The sequence below is a fragment of the Athene noctua genome, chromosome 5 (genome assembly GCF_965140245.1).
Source record: "Athene noctua chromosome 5, bAthNoc1.hap1.1, whole genome shotgun sequence".
NCBI lineage: Eukaryota > Metazoa > Chordata > Aves > Strigiformes > Strigidae > Athene > Athene noctua.
This window is the reverse complement of record NC_134041.1, coordinates 55,938,696-55,961,342: the sequence shown is the minus strand read 5'-3', so window position 1 is coordinate 55,961,342 and position 22,647 is coordinate 55,938,696. Positions and strand designations below refer to the sequence as shown.

General features: G+C 44.3%; 1 protein-coding gene across 2 annotated transcripts in view; it reads right to left on the bottom strand.

The window, feature by feature from the left end:
* Positions 1–5,595: 5,595 nt before the first annotated feature.
* MXI1 (MAX interactor 1, dimerization protein) overlaps positions 5,596–22,647 on the bottom strand; it is a 57,459-nt gene continuing 40,407 nt past the window's right edge. For both annotated transcript variants that reach the window (XM_074907701.1, XM_074907702.1), the window contains exons 4-6: positions 10,192–10,306; positions 8,799–8,970; positions 5,596–7,476 (exon numbers count right to left, since the gene is read on the bottom strand). In XM_074907701.1, coding sequence (XP_074763802.1) covers positions 7,313–7,476; positions 8,799–8,970; positions 10,192–10,306 — 451 coding nt within the window. In that variant the 3' untranslated portion in view covers positions 5,596–7,312. The remainder of the gene's footprint in view (positions 7,477–8,798; positions 8,971–10,191; positions 10,307–22,647) is intronic.

Sequence of the window (22,647 nt, the reverse complement as noted above, 5' to 3'; positions counted from 1 at the left end):
TATCTGTGAAAATGCACAAATCTGGGACTGCTCCAGTCAAATATTTAGTACAGTTGTAAGAGTAGCAACTTTAAATTTTCATGGTCATGGCAATCCATTTATCTTCTGCTTCCCCTTATGCCACAGTGAGAGTGTTGTGACACTTATTTCTGTAGATGCTTGGTCTTGGAGGTTTGTAAATACAAAAAAGGACTTGAACGTCAAAGACTGCAGTTCAACACGGGAGATGTTTAGAAGGCAAAACTATGATAGCAAACTTCTGTCATTTCCACTGATGTTCTGCTCACTTGAGTCAGCTCAGTGGTGGTATTTTGTGGAACCACCACCACTTGCTTGTCTCACAACAGTTACGCTAAAGCCTGGGATTATGAAAAATATTCTTGGGCCAGGCCGAGACCAGCTGGTGCTGCTCTTTGCACTGCAATTTGTCTAGTCTTTATCTACACTCTAAAAAGCTTCAGTTAGATATTGCAAAATGAGGAGGGAGGTTTGCATCAGGACTATGGTAAACATTCACACCACATACCCAAGCTAGCGACCTGTTAACATACCACCCGATTAAGCAATGTCACTGACACGTCAAAACTCTGGCCTTCAGCTGAAGGCTCTGCTACACAAAAGCACCCACGTTGTTTCCTTTTGTAAAGCAATTACCTTTCTACACTAAACTCGCCTTGCAACGGTTCCTTGGTCCGTACAGAAGTCCAAAGCCTCCTCATGATGGATGCAGACAGAAAATGTCTTGCTCTCACCTAGACTGAAACTAGTTACTTCCCAGTGACACATTCTCAATGAAGAATCCAGGTGGTACTAAATTAAACCTTGCATGTTTGACAGACCTGTGTCTATTTTGTGTAGTTGTGCTATTTTGTACAGTTGTTCACCACTCCAGGAGAAGAAGGAGCTTTTATATTTCCCCGTCAAGCCTTCCAGGAGGAGACTCAAACCAATAAATTGTTTTGAGACCAGTACTTTTGAAAAGGGATTAAATAGAAAGAACTTCCTAGCCTTAGCTAAACTGAGCACTAGCTAGAGTGCTGGTAGCCCAAGTTATGAACTAGGTCTGTGTACATTCTGACTAGCAACCACGATATTAAAACCACCATAACACGCTTAAATTCCTTGATGGTTTGTCCTGCTTTACTGCTGTGTCCCTCAAGATCAAAATTAATCCTTGCTGAAACACAGCCCTGCTGCAATGTTCATGACTTCATTGAGACCTTATGGAAGGGGTGAATTTGGCCCAAAGCTCACTGCATACGCACGCGGAGTGGCTTTCTGGCTCACTAACATTTCTTTCAACGGTGATCACAGGGGGGAGAACAGATGAACGCTGAATCTGTCTTCTCTCAGACCACCCCTGTAACTATCACCTTGTGGGGGAGGCACGCTAGAGCTATGGCTTGCTTCTGGACAGCAATGCCAGTGTCCTCCAGCCCCGTATGCTACCGTCAGATCTGTGTGACAAAACATCCCAGAGGACCTTACTGCAGAAAATCCCATCCTGGGAGCAACCCCTGAGGTGAGATTAGCATTATTACTGGCGCTCAGAGCCACTTACTCATCATTCCTCTCCTCCTGATTTCTCTGAATCGCCACATTTCCAGTACATGAATGCCCTTCATGGCCTTAAAAGCACTGGCTGGCGCCACCCTGCGCTCCCCAGGAACATACAGAAGCTGGCTGCCTGCCCTTGACCTGCTGAAGACCAACATCAGTCCTCTGCAGCACTTCGTTTTCTCTGAGCGAACACTGTATTGAAGTGAAGCTTCAGCACGTATCTGTCGCACAGCAGACTGCAAGTCAAGGTGCTGAATGACTTGTTATAGTACAACATATTAACCAGCTCACCCCACCAGCTTGCTCTGGGCTGCACTGGGGTATTACAAACTAAAGGGATGATTTTTTCCAGTGTGGTAAAAATAAGTTATTAGCCATAGCCCTTACAGCATGGTTAATATTGAAGATCTTCCTGAAAGAAGATGACACTTCACACCTTTGAGCTGCATCAGCCAGGCCAGTGGCACAGTGTGACTCAGTTGTTCAGCTCAGTACAGCACACACCTCATCGGACACACCCGCCCTTCCCTGGGGCTGCTCAGCAATTCCTGATTCTTGGTATTTTTGAAGGGACCTCAACACTAGAGCTTCCTTGTGAGACAACTCTAGTTTTAGTCAAACACAGCAATAGCCCAAACAGAAACCCTAAATATTACATATTTAGTACCACAGCCACGGTACCAACACTCACAGACTCCTTATTTCTGCTTCTGCCTATAATTAAAGGATCAACCCTCTTCTCAGGAGGGAATGAGCAGAGAACCAGAGGTCAGTGCTGATGTATTATCCCCAACTGAACAACCTGCCTTTCTGTAACATGTCACTGTGAAGGAAAACATTGTGTATGCAGATAACCACTCTTCCGTGTTCATCCTCCCAAACACCACTCAGATCTGTTGGCCAATTTCAAGAAAATTTGACAGCACATCAGTATTTTCTAGGTATTTTGTGCAGATTGGTGAAGAGAGAGTAAAAAGGATTCACTCCTCTTCCCCAAGATTCTCACAGGACAATTCAGAGACTGTATCGTGGATGCAGGGGAGTTTCAGTCACTATCAGGTCACAGAATTTATCACTCACCAGCGAATCTGTCCACAGGACAAAGCCCCAGGAAAACACATCAGACTATTATTTATGGACTATTTCATTATTAGTATTATCACCTCCCTAACCTCAGAATGATGTCCTGGATTTTACCATTCTCTTCCAGGAAGCGATCCCAGTTTCTCTTTCCAATGACACATGCCTGCTGCCAGAAAACATGCAAGAAAAGCTTACGATCTTGAGGAAAAAAGAAAGACTATCTCCATTTAGTGCACACAACGGATCCCACTTCCACTGAAGCCAAATGTTTCATCCATTTCAACAGGGCAACAGAGAAACACAGACTACAAACAGGGAGCAGCAAGTACAAGAGAACAAAAAGAGTAGAAAAGCGGGAGGCTGGAGCTCACAGGCCAGAAACAGATGGTAGCAAAAAACCAAAAGGAAAACACAACCACAAAACCTGGAAAATGATAGGTCTGTATAGTTAACCCCATTTCTATTGACCTGCAGATTTCTTGAGACAGCTGGATTTGAGACCACCTTTGTCACTGCCATGCCTCTAATGGAACGGACATTAAAATGACCTTCAAGTGACAACTCGCCACAGGATAACCATGACAAATGCAGCCAGATAGTCATCTCCACCTTGTCTGCAGACACGAGATGACATACTGTAATATGCTTGTGTCAGAAGGAGGAAAATGCTGGATAGTCTTTTTAATGGGTTTGTCCGTAGCAAAAGGACCCACCGGGGATCTAATTTACAGAGCGAGGACTTGACAGAAGGAGCTTATGAGGGAGCTGTGTGTGCGCAAGCATGAGTGTCTACTGGGTGGGCAGGCTGCCTAAGGAAAGCACATCCAATTCTGTTTTTATGGGAAAACTCACTGTATTGTAAAATTAAGCAGAGAATAGATTTAGGACTTCAGTTACTCTACAGACACAAAAATAAAGCAGAAAAACAATAGCACCCATAAAGCAAACCATAAAGAAGCCTCACACAATTTTGCAAAGCTGAAAGGAAAATGCGATTCCATGCCCAGATTACCATGTAGCAAGAATAAGCATGATTCTGGATGAAACTAGAGCTACTGCAGTGGGCAGAACCCAGGGCCACAGAGGAGAAGACTGGGAGTGAAAGCGTTTCACTTTACTTGCAGAGGAGTAAAACGAGGCCTCAGGAGCAGCACAAATCCCACATAATTGTGGATTAAAAAATACTTCAGTTAAGAACCCAAACAGCAACATGATTTCAGTGTCTTTATCTTTTGAGGTGAATGGAAAATAACTTTTTTTTTTTTTTAAAGGACAGAGTTTGGACAAAACAGACAGTAAGCTTCTGTGAGCATTTTCTGGGGAAAACCAGTAAATATGACTTCCTCTGTTGGATCGCTTAGACTTCAGTAGTGTGAGGGACCATCTCAGCTTCCAAAGGGTGAGAGAGACTTCACCCTCTAGGGTTTGGATCTGCACCTTCGGATACTCACTCTCTTTTACAAGATTTGAGAGTGGCTAGTAGAAACTTCAATTGTACTTTGAAAAGTAACATGGGACTATTCTGGCTTACCACAAGAGACTATTCAGGAGATCCACGCATTTTTAAGCAAAAGGAACTACCTTTTCCATACGAACTGAAAAGTAAAAGTAACTTATAGCAACTTCTCTAAACAAATTAGTCATCCTGAAGATTTTGATGTGACACACCAGACCAGTGAAGGGAGATGTGAGGACTGTGACAGACCGTGTGAGGTGCAAGTGTAGAGCAAAGGCCAGAGTCCACAAGGCAGCAATAAAGCAGTGCAGGACAACCTCAATAAAGCCAGAACAATGTTTCCATCACATAACAAACTATGCAACCTCTAGCTGAAATCTGCTAAGACCTGCCACAAAGAACCCCCCAGCACCAGAGCAACCAATCCCACATCTTTAGCAGTTATTACAAAGGCTCTTCATTTGGTTTTAACCCTGGTCCTCTTCCTGGCTGGAGCACTGCTGCTAGCTGAGCAGCCAGGCAGGTGGCTGGCGATGGAAGCTCATCTCCTGCCACATTTCCCCCATTGTATTTGCACTTGATATCAAGACCCCTCCAAGTCCACAATGCTAGAAAAGGTAGGAGATACCAAAGTGGCCCTGGAACATACAAGCAAACATTTCAGAAGTGTTTATTCCAACCATGTTTTATACCAACTAGGAGAGCATTCTCCATCCCTTGAACTTCAGTATTTCTCAGCTGTGGTATTTCTCTTCCAAGTGCCCATTTAAAATAAACAGGATTAACAGGAAGGGGGAGGTGCTGGGACAGCTACAGAAAAAGGGTCATAAATAAATAAAACTCACTGGTATTCAACTGCTCAGCACCAGGGCTGCCAGTGGTCACTACTTTCAAGTAGAATAATAACGAATAAATAAATAAGGCACTGCTAGAGCTAAAGTTTCCCACTTTTCACCACTCACAAGACTGTCCCAAACCTTGTGTCATCCAGAGATTATATGCACCCCAAACATAAATCCAAGCAGCATTTCATCTTTGAAAGCCCTCAGGCCCCATTTGTTAACCTAGAGCTCAATTCAGTCTGTGGCAGACTCCTGCTCCTGCCAGGTCACCTCCCAGAAGGAAGAAGAACAGATGTACTGAGCCACTGGATTACATACTCACAAGTGAAAACAGATTTAACAGCAGCAACCTGGATCCAGACTTAGTAAACAAATTAATTTCAAAAACCCAAACCAAACATAAATTGTTCATTACAGCCATGGAAAGATTATTCCTCTACTCAAGCATGTGTGTTGTGCCTCTTACAGGGGATGACACATTTTGGAGGAGAGTGGGGAAACATCAGAATATTCAAACACAGGCATCTTATCATAACACAAAAGTCTACAGCAGACTCCCTCAGGATCTTCTCATCACAGGATCAAAGGGCACAATAAGAACAAAGAGTCAGCTAAAGTGATACAAATGACCAAGATGGAAGAACACGACTCACTTCAGATACAGAAATGTTTAATGGCGTTAAAGTGCTACTTTAATGGGGACCATATGCTAACATTTAAACACAATTCCACTGCACTGCTAAATATGGTTGTCTTTATTTTTTTTATTTTATTTTATCTCTTTTTGCCCAGCCCTACCTAAAACAATAAAATAAAATCTAAAGGACTGAAATTAACAACTCATTCAAATCAGCAATAAGTTATGAATTTTATAAAGCATTTTTCCTCTTTTTTTTCTTAGTAACGAGGGGTAGTTAAATTACTTAAGGATATACAAAGTTTCAAACAATGCCGTAGGTGAGGACTCTATTAAGGTTTTTAAAACTTGGAGAACAAAGTAATCCTGGCCATTAAAAAGACAAAAATAAAAAAAAGCAAAGCCCTCAAAGTGCAGGTTAGAATGCTCGTCTCCGAGAAAATTAGAAAACATTCGCTATAATAGCTCTTAACAGCACCTGCACAGATAAGATGGCAAGGCCCTTGGGAACAGGACGTGCAGTCAAAACGTTACATTAACATGAGAGACGTGCTGAGCTTAACTAGTTTAACTACTGGACTGGAACTTCAAAAGTCAGCAAAGGGAATGATTCTAAAAAGAAAACCGAAGAAACCCCCACCAAACCTGGCCTCTTCCAGCTAGCACAGCCTTCATCCATTGTGTGCATGGCAAAAAGCATCTTTGCATTTCATTGGGTCAAGTGCTTCATCAAAACAGAGATCTTTTCATGGCATAAATTCATATAAAAGACATCTAAGGTTTCATATGGACAAGCTCTAAAAAGACGCATCAGACTTGGGGTGTTTTCCCTCCCAACACATTTACAAATGTTTATCAAAAAATCTCTTCAAATAAAAAGGTCATAGTGGCTCAGTATCTGGGCATGACTTTCTGGTATATCACCTCTCATATGTGCTGGTTTCTTTCTGTCCTCAGCTGGTTTTGTGCCTGCGTATGAGCACGCATCTACCGGGAGATCTGCTGTCAGTATCACAGCCCGAGGCATGACACAGCCCACGATGTGCTGGTAGATTACAAGTGTGCACCTCTTGCTTTAGCCACGCATCAGAGGTACTTGCTTTTTAAATGATGTCCAACAGAAAGCTGAGCTGAATGGTGTTCTCTCCTGAATCTCTCTTTGCTGCCCCTCTCTCTCTGGGCACAGAACGAGACCTTAATCATTATCATCACTGTTATTCCTAGGCTACGTAAGCCACCTTAAGATTTCCTAGTACATTACGACAGCATTGGATTGTGATAAACTGTAGGACACGGTCCTTTTAGGACCACAAAAGCTCTTCAGAAGGGCCTAAACTAGGTTACTCAACCTGAATGTAATATAAGAAGTTCTGACATTTCTCAGATCTCATGACAGAAAGAGAGGGATGAGTCTCTAGTATCCTCTTTCAAACAAATAAATTCAAAACAAAGTGTTTCATCACTAAGGTCCCACAGAAACAAACGGATTTTACTGACTTCAAAGGGACTAGTGTTTGGTCTAACTTTTTGCCAGCAGGAATTGGGATTGGTAACATGACCAAATGAACACATCTGGGTTTCTGTGGAGGCTTCCTTTATCCAAAAAGCTTTATATACAGGTCTCTCCAGGACTAGCTGTCAATATGTCATTTCTGAAAGAGGATACTGGCATCTAGGACCCAGTTTGATCACCCCAGTGAAATCATTCGCCCTGCACTGTTGTCTCACTTGGTTCTAGGAAGCAAACGAGAGCTTGACACTGGCGCTGGAGTAACCCTCGTCACTCCCAATACTCTGCAAGCTGCTGTGATCATCAATGTCACTGATGCTGGTTGTGCTGATATTGTCCACTTCTCCATGGGAGAACTCTGTGCTTTCAACGTCCACTTCGATCTCTTCTAAAAAGGAAAACAAAAGAAACACACCCAGGTTAGCACCACAGGACTGGGACTCCCCCAGTCAGGGATGAAGCAGCAGTACAGCAGGAAGACTTACAGAGTTCTCCCTGGAATGGGAAGGGCTGTGTATATGGTTTATAAAATTACTAGATACCAGCCTGGAGTATTTTCTTAGGGACGTGGCAAAGGGGTTTGATTCCTCCAGCATGCAGGCCACACTATCGGCATAGGTGGGCCACCCCATGCACTGAACTTGTTCTGCTACCTCTTTCTTTGGAACTCTACTACCCCAGTGTTGGAAACAGAAAGAAACAGATAAAACAGGGGCAACAGAGAAAATGGAGCATGAGGTTACCCCAAAACATGCTACTTGCTTGATATTTCGTTGTCAAAGCTGGGACTACTCATACAGGGCATTACACTGCATTACCATGGGGATATGGGTTACTCTCAAAGATGCTCCGTGGACTTTAGAAAATAGATCTTACTTTTAAGACTTTGAAAGCAGAGATCTAGTTAACCAGGTATCTTGGTTCCCATATTGTTTAGGAATTTTCCAAAAGGATCATTTTTTTTAAAACTACAGACTCACACCCAAACTATACAGCATCTTTGGGTCCATCAGTAAATACTAAACCACCTACTGTGCCTACATATCTCCACAGCAGAGATATCTAAAAAAAAGAAAATAATCTGAATTCAGTTAGCCATTCAAGATCATCTCTGTCCAGTTTGAACTGAGAACATGAACTCTATGGGAAGTTTGGGAAAAAAAAAAAAAAAAAAAGGAAAAAGAAAAAAAGACAAAAGGGGGGGTGGTATGTGTAGAATTTTAAGAGGGAATTTTAAGTGGCAATTTGCTTGGTTCTGTTTGCTCAGTTATACCATGTCCCAAATACAGAATGAGAAGCTGGATGCTGCTTTGCAACACCTGTTCTAGTCCCACTAAGATCTTCTTAGATTTTTCTCTTTGTGTTACTGAGAGATTCAGCAGACCAAAGAGCACAATGGATATCTCAACTTTATCATCAAATATTTAGTCACCATCTTGTGATCACGTTATTTTTCCTAACTAATGCTTTCGCATTTTGGAGAGCTTTTCAGAGAAATAGGTCACTTTAAATGCCATAGAAATCAACTCAAGTTGACAATAATAACACTTCTTCCAGACTTAATTAGAACTCTTGCAAAATATTAAACTCTTCATATGTACATGCATGTCTGTGTGTGTGCATGTGTTCGAGCCAAATCGGTAGCCTAAATGAAACTCATGCCCTTGCTTCAGAGTCCTGGGGATTCAGTGCTAGTTCAGTGACACCAACCTCGCTCCGAGTCCGAGCGATCCGAGGAAATGGTAGATCCAATGCTGTCCATTCGTATTCGCTCTATCTCCTGAGGACCCTGTAGTTGTTCCAGTCTTCTCTTTAGGAATCTTTGTTCTCGTTCCAGGTTCTCAAGCTGGTGTTGGCTTCTCCTCTCAGCCTCTTCAAGTTTCTGACATGATCAAATATGACTCAATAATTAGTTTCATCCTTTTCCCCTTTCCTCTTGCCTCCACTGCCCAGCCACTTGCTTTGCTTAGATTTTCCCGGTTCCCAGAAGGATTTAAGCTGCAAAAGAGCCCTGAACCAAGCTGCCTTGCAGTCTCCAAGAACAATGTCATCTCCTCACATCTTTTCCACCTCCCAAGTCCTGATATATTATATACACGTTAGTATAAATATATACTAGTATACATATTATATACATATATACACACATGTTAGTATAAAAAAATTTGAGGACAGAGCCTCTCTCCACGGGAAACGATTTGAATTGTAGCAGTTTGTGGGTCATTTCACATGGGTTCAGCCACGTGCATTACCAAATCTGTCCACGAAGGGGCCTCAATTCCTTTAACCAAACGAATTCAGGGTTTGTTATGATCCACTGTAACATAAAAACGTGCCCTGGGAGTTCTGTGTTCCTTGCTGCATGGTTTAGTAGGATTTCTCAGAAACAGTTTTCTATTCAGTAAGTGATTTACATAACCTACTACAGATTTCTTTGATCAGAGCTGGGAAATCTACCAGGGCACTGTTCTTTGTTTCCTACAACAAGCACATTGCGTAAGGAGGAGTCAACTCAGGCTAACTCTGTCCCTTCGACAGTGCTTTTTCTCCTTCACCCCCCATCCTCCCTCCCACTATCCTGACCTGTGACAAAGTATTTCAGCCTCTTCCAGATACTGACAATGCTGCATTTTCTTTTCGTGCTTCACTTTGCCAGAAGTGAATCTAGAAGAGCACTGGGCTAGCTGGTAGGTTCACACATGAAACCCCAGCAAGCCAACCCTGTCTTACACTCTTGTGGTTTGTGCTAATGCTTTGGCACGTCAGAGAAAAAAGCTGCATTTCCTATCAAAATGCAGTCATTCAATAGTAGGTATGTTTTTCTTTGAAGAGATGCAGCTGTCAGCGAATGATCACAATACAGAAGATGATGCCTGCTCTCCAAATGAATCATTTCTGTAGTTAACAGAGTTCATTATGGACTCTTTTAACAAAGTGGCTTGTAGCAATGATAAATGATTAACCAAGGCTTGCTTGCCTTTTTTTTTTTTTTTAAAAATGGTGTTAGTCTCCTTCAACAGAGTTACTTCTAGGCAGCAAGAGTGAGCAATTGAATTGCACTTCCCAACAGCCCCGACTGAAAGCAGATGGAAGAGCAACTTACCTTGATATGTGCTTTGGCTTTGTTGAGCAGCCCAAGCGTTGTGTGCCTGGTGCAGTCTGGTCCTAGCGGTATCAGAACTTTTAAGCGTTCTAGACACAGGCGGAGGTGAGCTCGGCTGCAAGGCAAGAAGGGGAGAATGAGAACTATGCTTTCAGAAAGGGAATCTCGTTTCCTTCACTACTTTCCTCCTACAAGGAAGTTTTCATGATTCCCTCTTTCCACACATCACAAGATTCCCCACAGGTACCAGGACTGACTGCCACTAAAAACTATTTACACTGCAAACATCAGCTGCTCACCAATACCTGCATTATTGCTAACCTCTGACAGACATTGTTTATTTTCTTGCTGTCTGAACTGATAATCTGACTCATCTGGATGAACTTTGTGCAGGGTCAAGACACACAGGCAAATGGTACAAGTTATTGCGTGGGCTTCCTCTCAGCTATTTGCTGTCAGTTTTGCTGAGAACTTCTGTGAAAGCAGTTTTAAATGACTGCTACCCCCTGCACACTTGTGTATTGCTGGTTCAGGGCCATTTGCTATGAAACTGAGCTAAGTACTGTCTTTTTGCACAAAATTAAGATGATCAATGAGAAAAGTGGTCAGTTCAAAACACCCGAACAATCACTGCTGGCAGTTAAAGGAGTTAGAGGGATGGTAGTTCCCAAGAGCTGCACTCTTACTCCTTCCCGGGCCCAGGTCGGAAATGCTGCCCAGGGTGCAAGGTCTGTGAGAACAAGGGAACCCAAGACCTTCCCTTGGGCAGTCTTCTGACCTTGGCTCATGCCTACAAAGACAAGCTCAAGCATGACAGTGTTGCTGAAGATCTGAGCCATTTTCTGCAAAACATGGAAATATGTTCTGGGGAAAATGGTTCAGGGAGCAGTGGCAAAGCACATCGTCCTAAGGCTGCACAGGAAAACTGTTCCTGCTGTCTCCTACTCTGTATTATCACGTATGTGGGAATGAACAGCAGATTTATGGAAAACTATCAAGTGTGGGTTGCCTTTTTCCCCTCCCTCTCTCTTTCCCAGACATTAATGATTTATGTCCAAACTTGTCATCCCAATCAATAACACAATGACATCAGCTCCACCATTCACATGCAAGAAACATGGGTGTAAAAGAGTCCTGAAAGCCTATCCCAGCCCCTGCTCATGCACAAAGAAACTGAATCTTAGCTCAATCCATCTCAATGCAGGAGGAGGAAAAAAAAAAGAAAAAAGAGGACAGACAGTTCATTTCCATTTGTTTTTCAAATTCACTATTGCACCCTGTTTGAAAGGGGTGGGGGAGAGGAGTCTGTAATCAGGCAATTATGTCAGTGACAAGCAAGGATGATTAAGGGTGGAAGGGTCAGGGGGTTTGCTGATGAACTGTCAGCACAGGGGAGTGTTCACTAGCAGTGCTGGAGTGTGAGCTCCTCACTGTTTCTATTATAAATCTCTTTATGAAGGGTCCATCATTCTGTCTCAAGAACAGCCACAGGGCTGCATATGACCAGCAAGAGCCTTGAAGAACACATGTTTTTCATTAAATATTAACAACTAGAGGGGTGGTGAGAGGGAAATCATAACCCAAAAATCAAACTGAAAAAATAGTAATCACATCAATCTCATCTTTTCCTTCTCAGATTGCTCTAAGGCAAACCCCACTGACATTAAATAGCTGATACAGGGGATTTTTTTCTACCTGGAAGCCCATTTTCAACATAGAGCCTGATCAACAGGAGTTGTGTGCACCCACTATGGGTCTTTCCCCCATGTCCCATGATGATCTGTAGGGCCAGCAATGAAAAAGCATCGCTGGTTCACACTGGCACTACAGTTCATGTAATCCCACAGGAGACTGGACACTGTCTTCTTGCAGCTCGGAAAAGGAAGAGGAGGAGTATCTTGTGGTTAAAGACATTCTGGGTTTTGAACCCATTTTTGGCTATGTCAAATTTCCTGAATGGCCACAAAGGCAAGTCACTGAGTCAGAGCAATCAGAGCACAGGCATCAAGCTGCAGCACAGAGCAACACGTGTCTTTTCGCAGCACAAGTATGAGCACCAGCCATACACTTCACCTATGGGATCAGCCCAAGTTAAAAATGCAGCTCGAGTAGACCTTAAGATGTGTGCACAGATCTGGGGGCTGAGGAGCAGAGCTAGTTCCACCTAACAGGGGACTTGCTGCACAGTAACTGCTACAGGTAGGGACCACAGATTCCCCTCTGCCCTGCTGGGCAAGGGCAGCTCCCAGCCTATGGGGAAAACTGAATTATTTGTGCAACAGAAAATGAAAAGTTTGGGGAATCAACACCTAACCAGTGTCAAACGTATCACAGGCCACTCCTGAATGCAGGGAGAAATGGACAACACTTCTACAGCCTGAGCTTTGGGCTCAGTCTCGGCACTGGGTGTTTTACCAGGAACCGGGGAAGGCGCTGCACCAGGAACCGCGATTCCTGGAACCAGCGACCGGCTTCAGGCATGAGCAAGCACTGGCTGGATTGCTGAGACAGCGGTTAAAAGGATGGCACTGATCTGCCACGTCAAAAGCTAGGTTACATGCAGACTTGATGAGTTAAGCACCTGAATGCTATATGCAAAGATTCAGTCATACAATAAAACCCTGGACACCGAAACCCTTCCTGTTGTGCCCCAGGATCACGGGGTGGATCAAAGGTTACTGTACTCTGTAGGCCCTGACAAGGGCAGGGAGAGGACAAAACAGTCAGAAGGTCTGTCCTCATGAGAACACTGAAAAAAGCTGGCAGTTACTTCTCCAGCATGAATGTCACCAAAGGGGACATTCCCCCAGTTCTGGATCCCCACATGGGCTCTCAAAGCCCAGAAGATTGACCCAGGCTCATGCAGATGGTTTTCAGAGAAGCCACTCCTGGCAGCAGCTCTGCTGGCTGGTTGCCAAAGGCCGCGGCCCACAGCAGGGGTGATGGCCTCTGCCAGCACACCAGGCACCAGGAGGGAACGCCTGCCTGCGACAGAGGCTGTGAGCGCGAGCTGATAAGCTCGCGACGGCACGTAGCACGGCTCGGACAAGCAGCACACTGCAGGGGCAGGTGGAGATGGCTGAGCCATAGCAGGTTTGTAAGAGGTTTGACCAAAGCAATCACTTCTGTGCTGCTGTTGGATTTTCCCCCTATTTTGTACTCAGAGCTGAGCCACACTGAGTTTTCACACCATTGCAAACGTAAGCGCATTTCTATCTCCAACCACAGGCTAACGGAGGGAAATGCGCAGGGCTTTACATGAGCATCCAGCAGCGGGAAATGCACAGGGCTTTACATGAGCTTCCAGCAGCGGGAAATGCACAGAGCTTTACATGAGCTTCCAGCAGCAGGCTGGCCTAGGTGCACAGGCTGGTGCAGGCCGGGGTCAGCCAGACCCCTCAGCCCCCGCAGTCACCTCCCGCTGCTGGGGATGACACTGCCAGAGCTGCTCAGGAGCTCCCTGGTCTGGTGCAGCTGGGATAGCCCGCAAATCATCCTGGCACACGAGTGTGTTGCTTGCTTTCAGAGAGATCAAATCAAACAGCTTCCCCAGCTCTCTCCCCTCTGCAGTGTTCAACACCCTGCCTTTTTATTTTTAATATCTAAGCCAGTCACAGTCCCTGACCTCTCTCAACTTCCAACAGCCTGAGCAGACTGTGATGGGCTCTTTAACCACAGAGCACACAGGCATGTCTGATGCACTGATGGGTGGCTTCAGTATAACCCAGAAATAAAACTCCAGAGCTCAAAAGCGTCACAGCAAGCGTGGCTAAAAGACCATTTCAGAGAGAAAGCAATGACAAACCTATTAATCTTTCTTATCAAGTCCTGGAGCTGTACCTGGACAGTTGTAATCCCCCATGTCAGGCCATGCTGCAAATGTCTTTTCCCCTTGTTTACCTGGACTCTGTTGCAACGTGGCTTTGACAATGCTGCAGGCTCTTGTATTCAATGAAAATACCAGCATTGTGCAGGCTCCAGACAGAGCCAGACGGCTTTCCATGTAAACCACTGGATTATGCCAATATTTGACGCATCTGCCAATATCTGGAAAAACAAGTCTAAATGCTCATATTGTTACATAACAGAGAAACAACACGGGCTTGGCGCGAAGGGCTGCTGCCTCTCGCTGCCTTGATCCTGGGGAAGACAGAGGATAACAGAAGGAGAATTCCAGTTTCAGCCGAGCTGCAGGGGAGACGGGAGAAGCTGGAGTCCTTTCTTCTGACCAAGTGGTCTTGAAAAAAATCAGGCTTTCACAGCAGCATCTTGAGCACACAGTAAGTGCTGGATGTGCTGAAGAAGGAATCCACAGAGGATTTGAAAGGAGGGGGCTCTCCTCTTTCCCAAGAGATCAGCCTGGTGCCCCCCTCCTGCTCAGCCTGATGAGGGGGAAGACTCCTGTTTGAGATTCCCGTGTGGGGTATCAGGATGGTCATAAAAAGCAAAGCACTCGAGAGGCTTCAAAAAAGCAGAACCTAACACACACCTCTTTGTCCCAAAGAGCTGAGGACAACCTTTTATCCTCTTCCACCTGGCAGATCTGGATAGGACAGAGCCCCTCTGCCACTTCTGCTTTCTCTCCTGTGCAGGGCCAGGAGGAGCCTAAAAGCAAGTTCCTCTGGGATGTGGAGGGCAAGCGGAGCAAGGATGCCCTCTCCTCTGCCAGCAGCTACTGTGGGAAAAAGGTACATCAGCTCCTAAACAGACAGGCCAGGAGACTGAACCAGAAGAGGGATGAGCAAGCTCAGCAGCCCCATAGCTGTACCAGCTGATCCACAACAAGCTGTAAGTGACTGCATGTGGAAGAAGGGGGTGCTAGCCCCTGAAACAGCAGCCCCACTGCTACCCACTGGACATCTGCTGTTCCTCCCCCTTTCCCTTTGTGCCTGTGTGAGGCTTTCTGACTGTATTTGAATTACCTACTTCTCGCCCCTCATCTCCCCTGCAAGCCTGAGCCCCCAGACCGTCCGTCCTGAGCCTCTATCAGAGCACAGCCTGGCCATGCTCCGTGCAGCCCCTCCTTGCACTTGGCTCTGCCTGGCTGCAGAGGGCTGTAATTTCACAGCCTGATCTCCTCTCTGGCTCCCAATGACATCATCCACTCTGATTATATAAAGCACAGGGAGGAAGCCTTTATTTATGCGTGCTTTTTGCTCATAGCTTCATCTGTCTCACTGTACAACACGCACCCAAATCCCACTGCAGGAAATGGGCTCCCTTCTGCCTGGATCAAAACTGCAGTGCAGAAAAAGGTGTGGGTGCCAAAAAAATTTTCCCATTTCTTTCCCCCACTCCTCTGAGGACATTTTTGAAGGATTTGTGTAGGAATCAACCTACCCCACTGCTCTGCACCACACCAAGCTGGGCACAAAGCCACCAGCCTCTTCCCTGCCTGGGAAGTCCCCAGAGAGCTGAGGGACCTGTTGTGGCATCTCCAAGCCTGGTGTCTGCCAGTCAGAAACTGGCTACACAGGGACTAGAAACCTACCCACCTTCAACACCCAGGGAGCCCCCTGCCAGGGCCAGCCCAGGGCTGCAAAGCCACTGGCAGTTTCCTTCCCTGGGCCCTGGTGGGCTCAGGCAAACCCCTGCGCAGCCCCTGCCAAGTAGGTGACCCCCTGCTTGGGTCCATCCTCCTCTTGCAAACGCTGCAGCAATGGCTGGGGGCACAACAATCTGGGAGCCACCCCTGAATGTAAACATCCCTGGAGAGACTGCAGCTGCTTTGCCAGGACAAGTTTTGGGTTTGTGGGTTTTTTTTACAGTTTCCACCATGTGCAGAAGTGATGGAAACAGACAACTTCCTCCGCTGAGGAGTCAGTCAAACACACGTGCACACTCAGCTCTGAAGCAGCAGGTTTACCAGATTCAGCACTATCCCCTTGTCAGACACTGCTGATAAACTTTGCTGAATCAAGGCCCAAACATCTGCAACACACACAGACACACGCACACACTTTCTTCCCATCTTTCAAAGACCAAGCCTTCCTCTCAGCAGGAAATGACCAACTTGCCTCCAGCAGCATTTCAAAATGCTGGATTCTGATTTTTGTATGTTGAAAGAAGGGAGCATCTAAGAGAAAAGAACATTTTCCAGATATTTTTGTACCATGCCTTCAGGTCTATAGGGCTTGAATTCAACAGTGGATTTAAGCATGTGCTCAACACTAGGAATATCCTCAAGTCCACTGAGGCTAAATCAGACACTTGATCTCCAAGAGATGTTAAAAAAAATCAGAACCAAACCAAAAGCAGCACCAAAAGAACTAGCAGAAGGAAGATCCTAACACAGAAAAGGACGTTATCATCCTTCCCCTCTTCCCTCTACACCTTTTCAAAGTTGAGTCTAATTTAACCCTGAAATGAGAAACCACCAACTTTGTTTGGATTTCAGAGCTAATAGATTGCTTAAAAAATTCAGGAGGGATCACTGGTTAAAGAAAGCAATTCCTGGAGAAATGCAAGTGACCCCACATCAATAATTCACTGGACGAGAATGATTTTGAGATAAAAGTAATGAAAAACACATGCAAAAACCACAGAGCAGGGAGAATGGGGGGAAAATATGGTTTCCTTCTAAAAGCAATTCATAGGTCGGAGACGTGCTTATCTCTAAAAACCATCATACGACTTGATGTTTTTTCCTTACTCTTGTCTCTAATCCCCCGCCCAGCCCTCTCTGCAGTGGTATCTGCCCCCTGCTTTACTGAACACTTGTCTTCAGCGAAGGAAGAGGTTTTGCCAAGCACCTGGATCAGGAATGGTGAGGCAGCCAGGCATGGGGGGCCGAGCCCGTGCTTCCTCTGCTGCAGAGCGTTATGCAATTGCTGCGAGCCCTCCAGCCACGCGCAATAAAGCTGCGGTGGCGTCCAGCCAGCCTGCAATAAACATACTCACGCCCGCTCACCCCAATTCCACAGGACACCAGAGACATGTTTTAGAAGGAAATGTGGCTCAGAAATATGCAGTTAAAAGTTAATATTCTGCACCTGAACTGTGAAATCATTCAGAACAAGCCTTGCTTTCTGATTTTAAATCAGGTCTCTTCTCACGATTATTTGTTTTCCTGCATTTGCTCCCAGTTGAAGGAAATACTTGCTCATTTAATGCCTCTTTGTTTCCAGTCAATTTCTACCGATGGCTCTCTGGCATGTAGGAGTATTTGTATTCCAAATGCTAATAAAATGTACTATGAAAAAGTAATTGAAAAAAGCGCCTTTAGATCTTTACATTTTTTTAAAGCCTTTCTATCATTTAAAATAAACAAAGAAATGAAAATTTAGGACTGACAATAAAAAGACTTGACAATATATTATAAACAGGAATTTAAAGGAACAAAACAGTGTTCTATGCGCAACATTTTCAGTCTGATCTTAACCATACCAGTTCTGTCTGCAAAAGTTAAAGATGAACATGCACCCAATTGCATTCTCAAATCAAGGGCAGATGAAAAATAAACACCACAAATGAAGAGACCTATGATTAAACAATAGTAAGAACAATAATAGTAATAAAAACAAAAAACCAAGGCAATGCAGCTTTTCGAAGTCACACAAATCAATGCACCTCTGCCTGGTGACAAGCTACATAACAAGGAGATAACGGGTGCTGCTGTGCTCAAGAAAGCAGCATCCTGATTCAAGCCCCTAAGTGGAAATGAATACAAACAATTGATGCACTCTGCAACAGCAGCGTTTTGTCCAAAGGCCACCTCAGGAACACAACCAAGACAAGGTACAGTGGGAAAGGAAGCATCTTACCAAACAACTTAAATACTTGGAAAAAATGGCCAGTTTTGTCACAAACCCCTCTCCACACCTGCAACTGAAGCTTCAAGCCTTGAGATAAGCATAAAGCAAGGACTTTTAACTTAAAATATATTGCCCACATTCTCCATTGTAACCTTTGAAAGAGGCTGTCCTACAAACCCTGCCCTGACTGTCCCTGAGCCCCGTGTGGTCTTCCACAGCAGAGGTAGCAGTGCAGCCCCACAGGCTCACAGACATTACTTCTACCCCCAACTCTCCTAGACAGGAAGACTCATCACTGACTTCAACTTTGGAAGAGCTTCAGGCTCTTGGCAAACAGGCTGCAAGACCAACAAACGTTGTGCCAAGTGGTCTGTTGCCACTGCTGGCCCGTTCCAATATGGGTCTTTTCTAGCCTACTACTGCAGTCTGGGGGGAGACATGCTCTCCCTACCTCCCTCCCTGTCACACAACTTTCAAGGATCTCCCTTTCCTGAGAACCTTCTGGGTATAAAACTGAGTATTTCTGAGGGCTCTCCCAATTTTGTCACGATTTTGAAGGCAAATTAAATACTTCAAAGCTTTCCAAAATTAAAAAAGGGGAAGAGAGGGTGGGAGGGAGAGGAAATCAGGCAGTCTCCAATCCCTTGGTGAAATACATGAGATCTGGCTGAAAGATTTGGTTTTCCTGCAGGACAGGTGTCTCCTGGGCTGCAACATGGAGGAATAATGAACACTTTTAGCTCTATCTCCCGAAGGCCGATCAGTCTGTCCATATTGTGCAGACATTAAGTGTAAATCATGTTCATTGGGTGCAGGGGCTGCCTACAAACACCTCAAGTTATGTGGACACATGAGAGAACTTCCAGGATTCCAGGCCACAGCACTGTGGACATGTCTGTGAACAGGACACTTGTACAAGTCTCGGGGTTCTACACTCATCTCAGAGGGCACTTCAGGGAGTAAGTAGGATTGCTCTCATCCCACACTGAGTCTCTATTACCTTCCCTTTCACTCTGTCCTCTGACCAGCACTGCAAAGGCTGGAATGTTTGCTCTGCTCTGCTATCACTAGCTGTCATCCTTCAGCATGTCCAGGTTTTTGTTTCTGTCCTCTTCTCCAACAAGTTTACTGGATTGGAAACTCTTTGAAACAAGAATACATTTGCCAAATGCACTGATGTCTAAACAGGATCCCATGACTGCACTCAGAAATCCTAAATCAAGAAGATCCCAAACAATTAGACTAAAGCAACATTATAAATCTGAAACTGAAGTGATATATCTGGAGTTATTTTTATTCACACAGTAACTTCTGGGCCTTTGGGTCTTATTTGTTGCATATCTTGAAGTTCTTCTTGTTGAACTAGGGGGATAGAATACAGAAGCTTCATTTAAATTAATAAAATAATTAAAAAGACCATCTGTAACCCCATGACTTCCAAAACCAGGATGCTTAAAGGAATGGCAAAAAAACCGTTTGAATACTGATGCTCACAGCAATAAAAATGATACTATTTTGGAAGGTGCCTCCTCCAAAATGAACTCACAGCTGTTCAGTAACATGACTGCTCATCCTTTCCTAACCCCTTTGATCTTCAGAGGCACCAATGAGACAGACTACTTCAACCCAGCAGGAAAAGATCAAATATAACAGCCTGTGCTTCACAATGAAAAGGTGATGAGAGCAGGATAGGTGGCCATCTGCCCAGCAGAGGAATGGAGTCAATCAATGCCTGGCATTTTCTCTCACCCCTTCATTTTCATCCAGATCTAGCACCAAGCGCTCAGTGCCCGTTCATTAGTTTCTCCTCCCTCCTCCCAGATCCTCTATGTCTTTCTTTGAAAGCAATTCGGGCAGTTGTTAAGAGATGTCAAATAGCAACAGATGCTCTGGAGCAGTGTCTATTATTATTTATCAACATTAATCCCCCCTAAAATGATATACTAAGGATCTACTGTTATTGATCTTGGCCATTAGCCATATATTTATCAGGGATTAAAATAACTGAACTTTACTGTAGCACAATACATGATGTTACCAGCTAAACCCCTTTTAGGCTGAGCTGTGCTTACAACAGCATGCCAAACCCTACAGCCATCACAGGCCATAAATGCTCTACATCACACTCTCCTTCTGACTTAAAAGAACAGCCTAGCTGCCATTGGTATGGTCTCATCCAGGTACATCTTGCATAAGATCACTTGGCACCAACTTTTCAATCATGCTCATTGCCAACCATGCAGGTATCACAGTTGTGCTACCCTGGCAGCAAGATATGGTTACAATCCTGCATTTGACTATCAGAGAACATGGAAAGCAAGCTGTAAACATCAACGTGCAACCCAGACTGGTTAATTATAAAGCCTCAACTAGCCCAGTCTAATCAAAACTCCATCTTTGTGAAAAGGTGGTTAAAAATAGACCAGGTCTTTAAATAGCCAGTGTCCTGTGCCCTCATTCTCACTAATACCATTATAATCATCCTTCTAGGGATATGCAGTGTTCTCACAGCCGCAAAGTCTGGTGACGCTGCTCTAACCAGCACAGTGTCCTCCTCCGCACCACCAACATGCCTGCAAAGCAGCTGTGCCATTCATCAGAAACCTGCTTCGCCGAAGAGGAGGCAGTAACCTGCTTTGCTCTGACCTACGGATTTTCAGCTTTACTGATAGAATTAGGTCACTGGCAAAGATAGCCAAGATTTTCCAAACTTGCCAGCTATTCTTGATTATTCTGTTTAGAGGTTTCCTGGCTAAGCACCACGCCTTTGAAAAGAAATGAGGAGGGATTTCAGGCTCCTGCAAGGTTTCTGCAGTGAGACACAGAGAAGCAAGGATGCTCTTACCCCATAATCCTTAACTGCCTCTAAAACTGCCAGGCAATGGAAGAGCTCTCCAGATCTACTACCAGCAAGCCCTTGCAGTCTCTCAAGGAGAAATCAAAGATGGTGCACATCAGAAAATGTATGAATTGGCAAGAATATGCAGAGACCCTTGAAGGCCACCTGCCTGCACTGAGCCTGGAAGAATCTGAGATACCAGGCAGCTGGGGAGTGCCCCTGGACTGGTGTCCTGGTTACAGTGGAAAAGCTACCCATGGTCCACAGAGTGTCCTGCCAGTAAAGGCATGGACAGTACCCTGAACCAGAGCCTCTGCTGAGACCCTGGACTTTGGTGCCTACTAAATACAGTCAGATTTTAAACTAGTAATGCTATCAACCAGTTGAAAGAAGCAAGCATTTGCTTTGGAAGATAGATGTCTGTCCATCAGTGAAAGATTAAAGAATGCTACCGACTTGTTATTTGGGAAAACGTATTTCCTGTTTTCAAAATAACAAGCAGGGAATATGCTGATATCAAGAATACATTCTGATCTGATACTAGAAGTTACTTTTGTCATTAACATATTTTTTTTAAACTACCCAGATAATCTATTGCTACTAGAATATATTTTTACTGTTCATTAAGATAGGGCAGTTTTTCCACCCCATATGTTTCTTTTTCTGAAGCTATATTCAAGTTTCCTCACCTCATGGAAGCAAATTATAATTCCTAATGAAAAAATATTCTAAGAATGTGACCATTTGGAATACTTGTTTACACAGAATCTTCTATGCCAGAAGGAAAGCATGTGCTCTTCATCTAATATGTCTTCACACTGTCAGAAATATTTAAGGAGTCATCAAATATCTACTGTACCTTTCAGGTATAGAGGGCATGCATCTGGAACAGGGGAAGCAGTGCATATAATTTCACCTTGTAAAATTATTTTAAATTTAACCACAGACTTCCCAGGAAAAAAGAATTACCAGCCAAGGTCACTATCGGATGTATGTTTGGAAAAAAGCACTAGGAAGGAGACGTTAAGAGATCCTAGCACATTTTCTTTCTATTGGATATGGATTTTTGCACATCAAGAACAGCAATACTGTATTTCAAAAGTCTAGCAGTTAGCAAATGTTAAGTGACAAGCAGTTTTAACTCACATTAACTATGTATGTTACTCAGCAGGGGAACCTAACAAAGAAGCACAGCTCCCAGCATGATGACACCAGAGGAGTCATGTCCTGATGTCATACATACAGAGATACCAGGAAAGAAAAGAGTTTTTGAAAGGAGTTACCAGAGTGTGAAAACACACAGAACACACAGTTGCTTCTGCTTAACTGGTGTGATGTGCTAATATTGACAATCTCATTGTCAATATAGTTCTTCCAAAAAGAAGCAGGGTTTTATCACCTGGAAAACTAAAACTGTAAACTTCAGGGGGAAAACACAACAACAAAACAAATCCTCTTTCTTGCTCTTTCCCTTTATTCTACCCTTGACACCTTCCTTGCATTTTTTTTCCTCTGGGCATGTGTGAAGGCCAAGAGATGTAAGACTTCTCAAACAAGGAAAAAGCATGAAGCTGGCCACTTGTAAACCATTTTCTTGGGCAGGAAGCAAGACAAAATATATCCATAACACATGAAAATTGCTTGATTTTTTCAGCTCAACTACAAAACTCCTAATGCTTACAAAAGGGCTCAAAATGTCATCATATTAAGCACATTCTACCTAGAAGACTCTTGATCAACTGGAGAAGCTCATTATGACCCCTGTCTGGGTCAGCAATGCCACAAACGGATATAATTTTAATTCCCCCAAACCAAGACCAGTTGTAGTTGAGTAAACTAACATTTGTGGGAGGATTAGCTGCC